A 16,489-nucleotide genomic window follows, 5' to 3' on the forward strand; every position below is an offset into this window, starting at 1 on the left:
CTGTAACAAAGCAGAGAGTTGCTAGATGAGCTCACCAGGGCAGAGTGCAATATTGCAAGGTTTATGTTGTGTTTCAGGTCCATCACATGATCTTCCCCCATACTGGGGAGGTATACATGACCTTGTCCTAGTTCTTTGGCCTCGACCACATGTGAATGAACACAAACTCCAAGGCGACCATTCCTCCCAAACGCCATGTACTGCAATAAACCAAACAGATTTTAACCAGAAACAGACACACAAGTAACAGAAGGATCTCAAATAAACAAGATCAATATTTTAGATGGGAATTATTTTGCCAATTTCAAGGAAATCAGTACAATCTTTAGCTTTGGCAAATAAATCCTTTATAAAGTGTAGTCCATTTAGATTTTAAAAGTATATTTTATCTAAAGCATATTTAACTTTGAACCATTTTATCTAATTTTTAAACTAATCTTACTACCAAATTTTCTTTTCTTTCTTTCTTTTAAGAAGGTTGGCTTCCCTTTTCAAAAGTTAGTTATGCTATCTTTGGTGCCTGACTTGACACATTTTTAAAAGCCCTGATTTTCAGGAGAGTAGTCTTTGTAAAAATCAGGCGTATACTTTATGTATCAAAGCAACTCTAAAAATTTGAAGCAATCTAAATTAAGCTTCCTTTTGAAAATATAGAAATAAATGCAATAATTTCTTACTGTGTCACCATCATAAATTGGGGCTGTTATCTTACAGTTGTTTCACTTGTTTAAATTATGGTGGAAACATGGCATCATATGTCCTTGATTATCTTCCTCAAAAATTCCAAGTCCACATAAACAAGAGTTTTGCACTATTTCCTTACATGAACATATTAAGTGATTTAACATACACAGTAATACATGCATCGCTATCTTAAAAGAAGTGTTCACTCAAACTTCAAACAGCTTCAGAGTACACAATAAATTACAAACACGTAAGTATTTTTATATTCAAGTATTGTGTAAAATTAATATGAAGAATCATAGAAGATGCACCTTTCTCTGCCTTATTTTTTTTCCACTGTAGGAGAAACTAATATACAATATCCATATGAGCTTATATACCATATGCATTCCCTTTTCAGAAGGAACTAGAGTTAAATTTTCAGAAAGTTCTCTAATATAATTATAGGTAAACAGATACTGGTAAGACAATTCCATAGGTGCATTGGTAAAACAGTTCTTTATAAAAATAGTGAAAAATAATGCAATACAAACTTTAGTTATTTTTCATCTGCTTGAATAAAAGCAGTTGCACAGGATTAAATTATTAATGCAGTGATGAGACCTATAGCGATTCTAGGCATTTAAGAAGAAGCCAGAGACAGTACCTAGACGGAGCATCACACTTGGTATCACATAACTGTGTGTTTCTGCAACCCTGTCTGTTTGAAGGGTGTCTGGAGGGTGAAATAGTGTATAACATCTCAGTGTATCATTGGTAATGATTCACAACATTACAGAAGAAATAGATTTTCTGGTTTGTCCTCACTTTATTTCATTGCCGTGAAAGAACTTCTCATATATAGGTTTCCTTCACCCTGAAGGCACATATCACCTGCCCAGTTTCTACAAATAAAACTCTTTTCTTGTAGGGATCAGAATAACATTTCCTGAGGTGAAGTTCAGTTGCAAGGGTGCGGAAGGGCATTCGGCTCCCTGGCATATTATCTCAAAATCATCAGTAAGATCAAGGGGAATTCCGCATGTAGGTAAGTTCTATTGCATTTCATTAAAAATAAGAAAAATCGTCATTTTAGATGTTGTGTTGAGGTAAAAAGTTTGTTAGCTACCTTCTGAGAATTGTACCTGACAGACAATTTCAAGCTTCATTCAGAGAAGATTGTAACCCACTAGATAACAGCTCAATTGATGAAAGGTTTTTAGTTGGTCATGTACAAGTGGACAAAAAGCACAATAATTATTCCATAGTCCTACATTGCTAACTTTATTAAAATTATCTTATTCTTAACATCACATCAATCTACATTATATTAGAAAAAATGATTAATGTTAAAGTGACAGGTTATAGTCTAGTTATTTTAGAAATCTTGATTAACTGTGACATTTTGCAAAACTAGGAAACCTAACTCTTCTAAAACTAGTAAATTCATGGCTATATCTGCATATAATCCCTTACATTTCATTTTTTCTCAACAGGTACTGTACTTAGACAGCTACTCTGATCCAGCAATATGATCTGAAGATTTTTTTCTCATTGGCAAAGTATTAGCTTATGAATCCAGACATATCTCTAATACTCCACGTTTTTTATCATGTGAGAAAAATTAATGAAAAATTGATTTGTCAGATCAGATTCCAAACAGTAGTCAGTAATAACAACAATATAATTTCATCTCCTGATACCACAATCATTGATTAAGATGCTCAGGTGCAACAAGAAGTACTTCAAAAAACATAAAAGATAGCAAAAAAAAAATCCAAATTAGAAAAATATTACTCTGTAAATAATAATAAATTCAAAAGATCTTGACACTATGTAGACACAGGTTTTTCAGGGTCAAGACATTTTGAATTTTTGTTTACATCTATTGTTTAATGTGGAATTTTGATTTGATGCTGTCAAAACCTTATGCTAGTTGTCTTCATTTAAAAATGACAAAAATGTGCTGAGGGGCTCTTTAAAGAAGCTGTCTTGAAACAAAAGTTTGTATATCTCTTTGGGCAAGAGTGACTGCATGTTAGGAGCAGCACAGAATAATTCTTCTGTGATACCTGAACAGAAGCCAAAACAAAATGTTTCACTTTGGGTGGACTCAAACTTACAGCAGCCCTCTATCTGTTTGTGGTTTAAAGTAAGCTCATTAAGTAAAAATTTCACATTACCTTCTTGTATGTATAGACTTGTATAGCTGAAACTAGTAGATAACTAATACAGTCAAGGATGGAAAAGGCATAACACTAAGAAAACAACCAATGTCAGCAAACAAAATATAAAGGAGAATTAATCTATTCAATGCATTACAGTGGTATCTACATTATCCAGATAAGCTTTAAAAGAACATCTTAATTTAAAAATTCTTACCTTTGAATATTTTTTGTAATATTTCATTAAGATTTTCTTTTTTTAATACCATTTTCTAAATGCAAAAAACCCTACAACATCTGATGAATTATAGCCAGATGAGCTATGCCAAATTAGACCAGATGGAGAGCTGGCCCACCAAGGAGTTACTGTTTTCTATAACACAGTTTCAGATATAAGATTCATTATTTGGGACAAAAATATTCAGAGTATTGCCAACTTATCTGTCAAAAACATTGCTAGCAGAACGAGTTTGCATTACTGCAGAGCATCTTTCCTTTCTCTCTGCCACTCTGTGAACCTAGTCATGTTGAAGTGAACACCCACAGTGTTCACCATACACAACTGCTGTGAAGTGGGAGGAGGTGTGAGGCCATGCTGGCCTTCATCCTACAAGCACATTTTTATTGGGGTTTAAATGCTTTTGATTTGTTCAGCTTTAAACTGAACAGATATTGAAAAGCTATCATGGCCATTGATGTTTCATTGTAAGTGGTACTGGCCCGGTACTCTTTAATATCTTCATCAATGACGTAGTGAGATCAAGCGCACCCTCAGAAAGTTTGCAGGTGACAGCAAGCTGAGTGGTGCAGTTGACACACCTGAGGAATGGGATGCCATCCAGAGGGACCTTGACAAGCTCAAGAAGTGGGCCTGTGTGAACCTCATGAGGTTTAACAAGGCCAAGTGCAAGGTCCTGCACATGGATCAGGGCAGTCCCCAGTATCAATACAGACTGGGGGATGAAGGGATTGAGAGCAGCCCTGTGGAGAAGGACTTGGGGGTACTGGTGAATGAAAATCTGGACATGAGCTGGCAATGTGTGCTCACAGCCCAGAGAGACAACCATATCCTGGGCTGCATCAACAGAAGCGTGACCAGCAGTTTGAAGGAGGTGATTCTGCCCTTTGCTCTACCAGCAGTTTGAGGGAGGTGATTCTGCCCTTTTCTCTGCTCTTGTAAGACTCCATCTGGAGTACTCCATCCAGCTCTGAAGTCCTCAGCACAGAAAAGACATGAACCTGTTGAAGTGGGTCTAGAGGAGGACCACAAAAATGGTCAGAGGGATGGAACACCCATCCTATGAAAGAAGGCTGAGGCAGCTGGGGTTGTTCAGCCTGGAAAAGAGAAGGCTCTGGGGACACCTTATTGTAGCCTTTCAGTACTTAAAGAGGGCTTAAAAGAAAGACGGGGACATACTTTTTAGCAGAGCCTGTTGTGACAGGACAAGGAGTAATGGTTTTAAACTAAGAGAGGGCAGATTCAGACTAGTTGTAAGAAAGAAATTTTTTACAATGAGGATAGTGAAACACTGGAAAAGGTTGCACATAGAGGTGGTAGATGCCCCATCTCTGGAAGCATTCAAGGTCAGATTGGACGGGGCTCTGAGCAACCTAATCTAGTAAAGATGTCCCGGCTTACTGCAGGGGAGGTGGGTCCCTTCCAACTCAAAATATTCCATGGTTATACGATTGCATGATATCATAGTTTAATATGGGTGAATAACTACATCTAAGCAGATGCTGCATTAAAGAAATTTTTTAAATTAAATTTGAATATATGTATGCACAAATTTAAACTCACTTAAGTGCTATAGTTTCCTTTAATGTAGTTTAAATTGTCCAGTCAAAAATCTTTCTTAAATTCGTAATATGTAAATGCAGCAAATCTTCTGACAGCTGCCCTCTAACCTTCAAGTTTAAGCCATACAGCTACTCCTGCCATGTCTCTTTCTAATTACAGACCTAAGTTTTCCTTACAGTTATTTTTTTTCCTTTCAAGTGAAAGCCTGAACTTTCAGAGGATAGATGACTAACAATAAACCTACAGGAATTAAAAAAGATAGGGCTAATTTCTTTGTAACATTTTTGTTAGTGTGCGGTGCAGGCAGAGAATGTATCAAGATGTGCAACAATTCAGCGATACAGCCAAACTTCATTGATATGAGCTCTGAGAAAATAAAAGGAGATAAGCAGTCTTAGCATATCACACAGGCGAAGATATAGTTTTTAAGTATACAAATGGTTGACATCGTTTAGGGTATTCTTCCTCCTGCCATATCTTGTTTTATCCATAAGCCTGAAAATGCAGAGCTTGAGCTAAATTTTTGAAGAAGTTGTTGAAGGCAAGGGAGAAGGACAAATAGAAAATAACGATGAACTTCTAGTTGTTAGAAGTCATCCACTAAGCTGAAACGAATCAGTGGCACTGCAGTCCTGAATCCTGAGATAGCCTACTATGCTAGACTTTTCTATAAGACTCTCGATTCCAAGGCAGACTGAATTTACGTAATGGGCTCCCATCCTTGAAAGAGTACTTGTCTGGAACAAATATATATAAACAAACAATTATGTAAAAAATGGTTCCTACATGATTTACTTGAATTATTAGGTGTACTACTTTGAAATGTAAGGTTTTATTTCAATACTAATACATATATATAATGAAGAAGCTGGTGAGTCCCATTCTCAATATTTTCCAGGACAGTGAGATCACAAAGAGACGTATTCCCTAACTTCCCAGTGAGTATCTTGAACACTAAAGGGAGTATATGAAGGCAAGTTGATGAAAATAACTCTGGAAGCCTTGCATTAGTATTTGCAAGTTTAACAGATTCCTTTGAAGCCTGTGGATAGATGCTTGAGGTATAGTCCAGTAGGCCGTTCTGCATACTTTTTTTATTTTAAAGGGGCAACCTTTTGATTAGGAAATACTATTTCAGCTCTCCGAATGCTCCCTGCTCCCTTTTACTAATCATGCAAACATGTAATGAATATGCCCAGTAGATTTTTTATTTGTAGGTTACAAGGAGAGACCAGTGTTACATGTTTGTATGTTTGTTGCTTCTAGTTTATACTCTATGGTGTAAAATCTTGCTGTATTATCAGAGTCCAGAAGCTGCATGGAATGAGTGGTACAGGTCTGGGTACACAGGCCAGATCCCAGCTACATATGCAAACATTTAGATTGTTTTGTCAACTGTGTGGTTTAATTATGCTGGTATACAAACTATGTATTTTCTTATGCATGGACCAGGGATAATCCTGAACTATGCAGCTCTCTGATATGGGATATAGAATATAATGAAGAGAGAGGATACTTAGGCTAATAGTTAAAGGGTTTTTTGAAAAATTAATGGAGCTGTGGCTAAGAAAAGCACATTTCTAAACTGTTAATCCTTGCATACGGCCATACAGTAGTGGCCTTGTAGCCAGACAGAGACCAACATAAATTAATAAGTTTATTGTAATTATGTGCAACAACAGGCAAGATTAAGTCCAGAAGACTAATTATTTAGGAAAGGTAATTCAAGATACATGAAGATTATCAGAATCAGCTGTGCTGATCTGCAAAGGAAAATACCTTGGCAGTATCACTGTTAGCCAGTGAGAACATTGCTCATACTGGGTAGTTGGAATAAAAAAAGCTGTACCCTGAAGCGGGAGCTCATGTGTTAGAAAAGAGCTCCTTTGTGACCTGAGAAATATGGAGCAATCTTTTTGTGTGAGCATTGTTTAGAAGTTTGCTAGACAATGTGATTTTTAAGAATTAACTTTTTTCAAGTTTACTTTGACAGAAAATTAATTACCTTCACTTCTGCATTACATAGATTTTTTGGGGGGGTTTATATGAAAATTTTCTTTCTGTACTGGAGAGAATGAAGATAAATTTATGTAAAATCAGATTATTTAAATGCCTTTCCTTTACTTAGGCAATACTAAATGAGCAAGAAAGCAGGTAGAACTGCATTTTATTGTGAGTGCTGGACTGCGTGTTTTTGTGTTCATATCTCATGCAGTTCCAAACAAATCTTTAAATCTATCTTTGATTGTTTGGAATGTTTGTTCTTTTCTTTTATAGTTTGCTTTTTTCACTTATTTTTGTACTTTCAAGTTAAGAGTTCTTTTGCAATATATCCCACCTCTAGCAGGCTCTAAGCTAGCCTTTTTAGAAATAGTTGCCGTTTTTGTGCATAAACACTTCAAATTATCAAATCCAGCCTTGTCTGGGGGTTTCTACCCTAAAATATTAGAATATCCCATGTGAACTGCTTACTTAAAGCACAGCTGTGAAGCATTAAGTGCTGAGAGCAGTTCTTATTACTGTGACTGTTTATCTAGATACAGTCTTTTAAGTTGCTTTTGATTACAGAGGTTCCCTAAATGCTTATAATGGTGAGACACAAACTCAAATGGGATCACATATGCACTTCCCATTGGATATTTTCAATACACAGTAACAATGTGAGAGTTTGATTCTATATGCTACTACTCATTGAGATAAAGTCCAAGGGATTCTCTGTGCATGACAGTTTAGTTTACTTCAGAAATGGAGTGCACTTCCCCAGAAGCTGAAGATGGCTCTCCACCCTCTTGAGATCAAATGTTACAAAGACCTGAGGAATTTATGCATCTGAAGGCAGGCATACAATTTTTTTGTGTGTTTCAGCCACAGCAGAGAAAAGTGAATATAGTCATAGGCCATATGCCTTCCCTTTTGTTTTCCATCCCAGATTAATCATGTCCACAGGTAGAGTCTAAATAAACGAGATATGCCCTTTCAGCAACTAACCTGAACATGTCTGTCTCTCGTCCTTAGTGTATAACTACTGCTGAACTCCAACTATGTCCAGATCTCTGAGACAAAAGGAGTAGGAAAACTGTGATGCAAGATACCGATGACCTTTACCTTGTGTCAGATGTAAGAGAGTTACTTTTTGTCTGATCTTTTTTCCTTTGATGGGTAGCTGTTGCCCTTTCTTGCCAGAACATTGTAAAGAAAAGTCCATTAAGACATTACTGATCAGAGAACATTATTCTTCTGGCCCATCGCCTAGAAGACAGTACTCTAAATGGCAAAACAATTTGATGGCAGCGTCTAATAGTATGTTAACTTAACCCACCCTGTTAATCAGTCTCTGCTTCTTAATGTATTGGTGATCTGGATTTCTTCCCTAGTTTGTATTTGGTGCTCACGATATACCTTCTCTTTTCTGAGTGAAAATCAGAGAATATAGACTTTTTTAAAAAATCTGAACCTGTTAGAAAAAAGGCACTCTTGTTCCATATCTTGACTGTCCTGAAAGTAAAAATAACAATCCACATGACAAATTTTTTTCACAGCTGAATAGAATTACAGTTCTCTGCTCTACTTGAAAGGTCCTTATGAAATTAATGGTAATAATAATAATAATAATAATTATAATAATATAATTTCAAATTCTTATCATTATACAGTTCAAAAACAATTTTATTTATCGGCTGCTAACACTACCTGGACAGAGGGCAGTGTTATTGCAAACCCTTGATTCTCTTAAAGGGCCGCTGCAGTGTGTCCCGTAAGGTGATACACAAGTTCTGGTTCGCACCTGCGACCCTTGACCACAAGTAACTGAACACGTACTCCACTGGGCCCACTCTTCAACACCAGATTCACCTGTATTCAAGACAACAAACAAACACGAATATAGACATAAGTATTAATGAGACTTTTTTTTTGGTGCTGAAGCTCATCATTGTCTGCTCTTACAAATCAAAGAAAAAAGTGCCACAAAAAAATAAAGATTTGAAAGTTCATGGAGTAAAGCAGCTGTGAAAATGTGCAATGAATAGAAAAGAAAGACACCTACAATGCTGCAGTCACATAATTCCTGTCATAGGGAAACACTCTGATTGCTTAGCGTCATTTACAACCTTATGAGAACTACTGCCCTTCACCAGTTTGGAAACACCACTGCCCTCAGGATGCTAAAAGAACATAGACAACTCTTTTTATATAATACCAAAGGATACATCTTTGATATTTATACTTATCACTCTAGAGTGAAAGCTAAGTAATAGTTTAAGGAACTCTACCAGTAAGGGAATTCTGATTAAAAAAAGAAAAACACCCAAACCAGCCCTCCAGTTTCTTATCTTTTCTTCAGCAGAGGAGAGCCATCTAGCATTTGAGAGAAGTTCCCTGGCAAAGACAATCACTTTGTTTACCAAATTTTAAACTGAACAGTGGGATGAGAACTTTGGTTCAATCATTTACTGCACAGATCTGCTCCTTTCTTTTGACCTACAGGTGTGCTAAACCCTTGGATGTGCTAGACCTCATTACTACATATAGTACATACCACTAGTTTCAAAATTATCAGATGTGATTTATTAATACTGTACATTTGAATAGTATATTTTTTTTTAATTGTTGAGAGATAGCATATTATAGTTTGTTTGTTTGGGGTTTTTTTGAAAGCAAATAATGCATAAAGTCTTCTTGCATGTGTGCTCAGGAAAGAATGCTTAAATTTAGTTTCCATGAACAGCCATACGCACAGTTCTGGAATTCCCTTACCAAAGGCGTTCATATTCAGAAAGATGAATCCCTCGAGTATTCATAGAACACAAATGCAAAAATAATGTGAATATACCTTACTTAACAATTTGAGTAAATAATTGTGGATTCATATTTATATTTTTCCATTAAAAATCAGGATAAAATGGCATGCTGATGCCTGTATCATACCCTTGATTTTTAAACCTAAGTCATTTTGAAAGAAATGGGATTTTCTGCTTTAAAATCAGTGTCATGATACAACCTTTAGTCTTGAATAGCTTGCTTAAAATTTCAGTTCTTAATACACCTCTAGTCTTCCAAAAGTTTTCATATTGGTCACAATCAAGGGAGAGTCTGCAAACCAGGAAGACTCTGGTGCCATCTTCCAAGAATGAAGTAAATGATATACTATTTCTTGAATCTGTGCTTTTGTACTAAGCATTTGTACAAGCTCTTTTTGTTTTGTTTCCAGAGGCCAAGCATGAAACCTTTGCAAAATGTTTCTCTGCTACTCTCTGCTAGTCCTCTAAGAAGCAATTTAAGGCTATTCGATGCTTTAAAAAAAAAAACAACAGTGCTTCTTATTTTCTTATTCAGTAACAAGGCAGAATGCTTTATAATTAGCACACAATCCCCTCTGCTTTTCATAAAATTATATACATTTCTAACGATTTCTATGGACAAGGACAAAATGATGAAGTTTTTGCATACAAAAATTCACAAAAAGTGATTTTTGTAACAATTTTCTGTATTTATTAGGTGAAAAAATGTGACATTCAGACACTGATTTTTTTAAATCATTTTTCTGATATGAATTTAGTATTTTGATTAGGTTGTTACATGGCTTGGGTTCGGGTTAGATGATGTAATAAGGCAAATATAGCTAATGTGTAGGTAGACATTAACAATTGTACAGTATGTACTATAAGCCTTATGTACATAGTAAAAAATATTTGTATTGCTATGGGTTTCTAGGCTAATATTTTTTGTCTTTTCTTACATGTTTAAAGTTTGACTTTGCCTGTGTTAAAATGGTTTAGATGAAAGGTCAAACAGCATAAAAAGTCATAGCTATGTTTCTCAGGATGTTTCTCATTATGTAAAACAGTCATATATACTCACTGTAAATTATCCAGTATCCAACATAGGCATGGTGACAGTACATAGCTAATAAACTACAGAAATAAAGTCCTGAGAATTTTAAAAATTGTGGATATCTTAAAGTTATAAAAAGTTGCTCTTAACCCTTGGATTATGATGAAAAACAGTAGTGACGTGACACTAAGTTGTGTGATTGTATTCAGTGAATTTTGAAATTAATATTAATTATTACAAGTTCAGAGCATACATGTACTGTCCATTCACAAAAAGCAGAATCTAGCAATATACCTCAACATATGTAAAGAATAGAAGGCATAAACATTCGCTGGGACAAGATCATCTACACTAACATGATGTATGGTAAAAAGAGTGAAATCAGAGAAAATAAAGAACAAATTTATCTCACCAGATTCTTTGCTTCCTTTTGCACAATGTATTACGATTTCTTGGTAAATTTTTTTTCAGAGTATTTTGTACTGCTTTCAGTATGATTACTTATTTTAAAATATTTTACAGGACGGAAACATCTTCACAGACATCATAATTAAAAATCTTTAATTTAAGCAAATAAAGATTTCTTTCTTTTCTCAAACAAACCTAGATTGTCTACATAACCTGCAAATACATCTTCCATTGTTTTATTTCTTTTTCAGCTTTTTTCTTTTCTGAAATGAAAATTTCAAAAGAGCTACTTTTCATTTTCTTCTAATTTTCCATTACTTTAGAACTCTTAATTTTTTATATCTATTGTATTAAACCTACATTCTCAAATTAACCACTGGCAAGCTACCAAACCCTTATTTTCCCCTGCTGTTCAACATGTAAGAGGAAACACAACTTACTGTATGGAAGGCCTCATTGATCTGTGTAACACTTACCTTTATTATACTCTCTAAATCCCATAACACCTAAGGGAAGGATCAGTCCAAACACATAAAATGACAAATATAGGAAAATAAATTATTCACACAATATTTTTTTAAATAAAATGTTTTACTACCTCATATCACTGATAAACAAACAGGAAAATGCATATTTGAATACCACATTTTAAAACTCTTCCATACCCAGCAAAATTTGGTGGATTAAGTCCACTACTTTAACAGTATTAAATGTTTTTCGTAAATCTTTTCCAGGACAATTCTCTATTCCTATCTCTCTGCCTTTTTAAAGCATACAAATATATCATTGCACTTTTGCATCTGTTTTATTATTACACAAAATAAAACACTAAACAAGCTTAAAATATAGGAAACCTCAAACTCGGTATCCATTTACTTTAAAGGTCATTAGACTTCTTAGTACATGGGTAAATTCATGAGATAGATATGTTAGAAAATCCTTATGAATCAGTTTAAGAAGATATCACATTGATTATATTGCAAGAGAATGAATGCATTAGTGGTGAAGAAAATATGTAATGATCACTACAAAGGAAAACGAAAATAAAGAATAGATGAAAATTAGTAAGTATGTCCAAAAAGAGTGCAGTATTATCTAAAATGCGTTAATCTACATTATGTAAAATATAGATGTCCTCAAAGTTTGGCATGTAAATTTATATGCTCTGCTGATACATCTCACATGCTTTCAGAACAGGACCTTGAAAACCAAGCCTGTATAATTTTGAACGTTCATCTCCCACTCCACACATACAACCTATCAGAACGTGATGGTATAAGTACTGCATTTATAATGCAGTTCTCTAACACCCATAATAGATGCACTGCAATGCATGACTAGAAATTAGGAAATACAAGTTTTACCTGATAATATGATAGTTTTGGAGATTTATGTAAGGAAATAAGAGATCATCTTACTTATTTTTTGGAGTAATTGTATGAATTCAAGAAGCAGCATAAAAGCAAGGATGTTATTCTATGTAGTAAGCAACTAACATTCTAAGTCTGTGCTAGGTATGTAAGTAGTAAGCTTTACTTGCCTAAACAAAAACTGCATGGAGACCAAGAGGGTTCTAGGCTCCCTTCTTCCACTACATATACTTACAGTAGTACAAACTGAGAGTTAGCCATAAAAGTAGCCCTATAGATTAATAGGAGGGAAACAGACTTTTCCAGTTCTAAATTCTTTGTCAAACAGTTCTGCACTGATTTGCTATATGTGTATTTAGATTACTTAATATATTGATTTCTTCAAATATGTTAAGTAAAGCACCCTACTACTAAGGAAGTCAACATGCAACATTAACTAGAAGCAATTATAGCTCTTTTACTAAAGTGAATATAAACTGGAAGCATTATGTATGACTGATGCAGGCATATTTTCTAGGTTAGTAACTATGAAATACAGAGTAAGTCATTTCAAATCCATACAATAATTATCGGGCACAAGATTCTCAATGCAGTAACTTACTGGAATGGAGTGTGTAGGGAACTGTTAAAGAATTAGATTTTACCAACAGCTACACAGGTCACTACTGATGTTAAAATGGGCAGTAGTTTTGGTGTGTGAGAGCTTTATTCAACTCACCGCTGAAATTTTATCATTGGCCTCAAAGGCAGTTCTGGTAACTGTTGGTAAACAGGCTTTTTTTTCTTTTTTAATTACTTCAGCTCTAGGTTTGTAATATCATTTTGGTATCTATCTAAACAAGATGAAGTTGCTCAAACAAAATTAGAAAATATGTTTTAGATGAAAAAGTCTTAGATAATTTGCACATCCAATTAAAAACTACTTACGGCCAATTTCATTTAGCAATTATGAATCCGGAAACCAGAGAATAGAGCGTTGTGCTAGGCCAAAGATAGTAAATGCTGAATGTATGCACATTAAAGTCACCCTAGTAATTAATTAATTTGATAAATGCCTAAAGCTGGGATTAGACCTCAGTCTATTTATAAAGAAATTCTGAAGCATGTTCTTAACAGCTTTGAAAAAAGTGAATATGTCACAGTAAGCTGTCCTGTGTCTTGTACATGTGAGACTGCTTTTACTACTAAAGAAATTCATGCTTACACTGACTGATTCAGTATCCACATTCACAATGCATGTTTTTGTATGATCTACCCAATTCTCAGCTACTTTATTTATGGACTTTAACTGGTGAAAAAAAAAAATGATTCAAAAAAAGTATCAGCTTAGAAAACTGACAAATATACAGCAAAAGATTATGGAAACATGCAGTGGTTTTGCTAAAATTAACAACAATAAATAGAAAAATGTAACTGATGTATTACCAGTTTGTGCCATAAATTTAGCAGCATCAGCTTGTTCCTGAGGGACCCTTTTCTCATGAACAGATCGAGGTCGCTGACTTTTAATTGTATGATCTCCCATCATTCCAAATTCTAAAGACAGAATAAAGGTTTATGAAAGCTTGTGTGTAGACATTTCTCAAAAGTCACATACTGTCTCATGCAATATGCTCCTAAACATACCTGGAAGTTGCTGATAAGAGTCAGGCAAGTGATCACGGCAGTTAACATCAATTTACCTTTGCTACACTCAGCTTTTAATAAATACTTAAATTTGTGTCTGCAGATTTTCAAACATGATTTTATTGCATGAACCAACATTCAATGTAGTGACACATATTGTAAATCAGCTGTACGACACAGGACAAACCAATTATTCAAATGCAGACTTTTCATTCTTATATTTTTAATCAGTGCAAACCACACCAGAAAATGACTGGGACAGTGTTAGACAATGCTGTTCTATGGCACAGCCTGCTGCTCCTCCAGAGGACTTCTATTTCTGCACTCATCTTTCAGGCTGATGAAGCCTTAACAGAGATAACAAAACATCTTTGGGAGTGGTGGAAATGCAAAATAATAATAATAATTTAGCCAACAAACTGCTTATTTTTAGACTGAATCCAACAGAACAAATGTTTGTGAACTGTTTCCTTTATAACTAACAGCTTTCAGAAAGACTATAGGTTATATCTTGCCCTCAATATTTAAAAAGAAGTCCCCATTGATTTCAGTAGGGAAATCTACATAAAAATCAATGACAAAGGCTCGGAGTGTGGGAGACAAGAGTGCTTCATTTTTTATCCTGTCACTGCTGTCATGTTCCCTCTCTGGTCCTGCACAAACCTCCTAGCCTTCTACTTCAGAATCCATTTTTTCTTTCTGTGATGAACTGTGAAGGGTCCTTTGCACTTAGAGGGGGACTGCTGCATCTTCAGCACAGCTCCCTCTGGCCCTCCCAGGCACACACAGCTGTCTGTAGCTGGGTGCTCTGGGAACCGTGGGTTAACATTGAAACTACTTCAACTACAACCTCATAAAGTTTACGATGGGGCAGAAGGTGTCAGAAGCACTAGGAATATAAACATTAAAAAATACCTTTCTGCTGGAAGGTTACCTTGCAAATGCAAAATTCAAAATCCTCCCCAATTTGTAAAGTCATGAAGATAATAAAACTTACCTTCCTGCCTCAAAAGATGCAAAACGTTATATAAGATGTAAATGCTACTAATAAATATTATTTGCAAACACATTGTTACGATAAATCATCAAAGTAAACATGTTTAAATTTCTATTTATAAAAATAATAAAGGCTTAATTTATTTTTAAAGGGGTCAATCAGCAGAAAGAGCATTTTTTTCCTTTCTAGTAAATTATTAATACATTTCTCCAAATTACTGGGGTTTTTTGGTAAATATTCATTAATGGCACCACTTAAAATATAAATTTAATTATTCATTTGAGAACAGTAATGCAGTTTGCATTCCAAAGAGAATATTTTAAACTCTAATTAATAAAATGTATTTTGAGAATTCATTTAACATTTTTAACACATCCCAGAAATACATGTAAAAGATAATTAAATTATATATACACATATATATTATATATACATATATGTATGTGTGTTACAAAATTTTATGAATGGATTTTTGCAAAATACATGTCTTCTGCAGCTTCTCTGATTTAAGACAGGTTTTTATTCTGTGGGAAATCTCTTATTATAATTAAAATTTTACAATCAATATTCTAATGCAAATTATGATTAGGATGATACTTTTACAATTTTTACAAGATGCAGTACAGATGACCATTTAAACTGTAATTAACAATGCAGTGAAGGACATGAGACTTCGCAGAGCCTTCCCCCAGAAGAGGCTGTGAAAGCAAGACATGTTTGCTCTGAGTTTGCTGCCTGTGTGCTGCCTGCTTGTCAGGCACTTTAGAGGATGAGGCACCATTCTTGCAGAAGGCTTAGTTCTATTTCTTTAGTTAAAACAGAGTGCAATAATGAGAGACCTTTGCTAGAGGAAGACTTCCCAGATGCATGTGGGGAGGTGGTGAATGTTCTGGTCCCAGTCCTGCAGCATCCTGTTCCGGGCGCAGGCACACACAGTGTGCTGCAGGACAGAGACCTCTGGTGAAGAGGCTGAGTGAAGCCTGGGAGATCAGCTTTCAGGGCTGTGGTTAAATACCCAGCGTAGCTCCATTCACAACGATGGAGTTACTCACAAATATCACCAAGCAAAATAAAATACAAGTTGTTGATGCAGGATCTAATCATGCCTCGACTTTTTCATTTTTCCACTTCGCAACAAATTTTTTTAATTTATGCATTCAATTCACTTTAACTGTTGCTGATGGTCTTTGAGATGCACTTTTCAACTAATCTCCCTTTGATATATTAAGCATTTATATAGTAAATATATAAATATATATAGAAGATCAGTGTTTCATAACAAAGAGTAAATTATTTCTTTGTTTCGTCAAAAACCAGAACCAGACTTATGCAGTGCTCTCATTTTCATACTCAGGTGAAGTATTTAACCAAAAGCCGCATGAGAACAAAAGCCGTGAGAGGAAGTGCAGTGTACCGGCATCGGTGAGGACTTCAGGGCCTCATTAAAATTCAGGCCTCATAAGAAAAGAAAAATAAGGATCAAGTCCATTTTCATAATGGGAGCAGAAGTGTCCCGTTTTCGGCGCATAAGTACAAACAGTGCTCTCAAAATTGTTTAATCTAAAAAGCTCAACAGTAATGCATTTCTTATGAAGCATTTTATAATAAAATATCTTAAGTGATTGCC

General features: G+C 35.0%; 1 protein-coding gene across 5 annotated transcripts in view; it reads right to left on the reverse strand.

The window, feature by feature from the left end:
- Positions 1 to 16,489, reverse strand: part of ADGRB3 (adhesion G protein-coupled receptor B3) — a 466,174-nt gene that overhangs the window by 268,695 nt on the left and 180,990 nt on the right. For 4 of the 5 annotated variants that reach the window (XM_056344433.1, XM_056344434.1, XM_056344432.1 and 1 more), the window contains exons 3-5: positions 13,665 to 13,775; positions 8,320 to 8,481; positions 36 to 200 (exon numbers count right to left, since the gene is read on the reverse strand). In XM_056344433.1, the coding sequence (XP_056200408.1) occupies positions 36 to 200; positions 8,320 to 8,481; positions 13,665 to 13,775 (438 nt within the window). The remainder of the gene's footprint in view (positions 1 to 35; positions 201 to 8,319; positions 8,482 to 13,664; positions 13,776 to 16,489) is intronic. The other variant, XM_056344435.1, reaches the window with a different exon arrangement.

Source organism: Falco biarmicus, chromosome 6 (assembly GCF_023638135.1).
Source record: "Falco biarmicus isolate bFalBia1 chromosome 6, bFalBia1.pri, whole genome shotgun sequence".
NCBI lineage: Eukaryota > Metazoa > Chordata > Aves > Falconiformes > Falconidae > Falco > Falco biarmicus.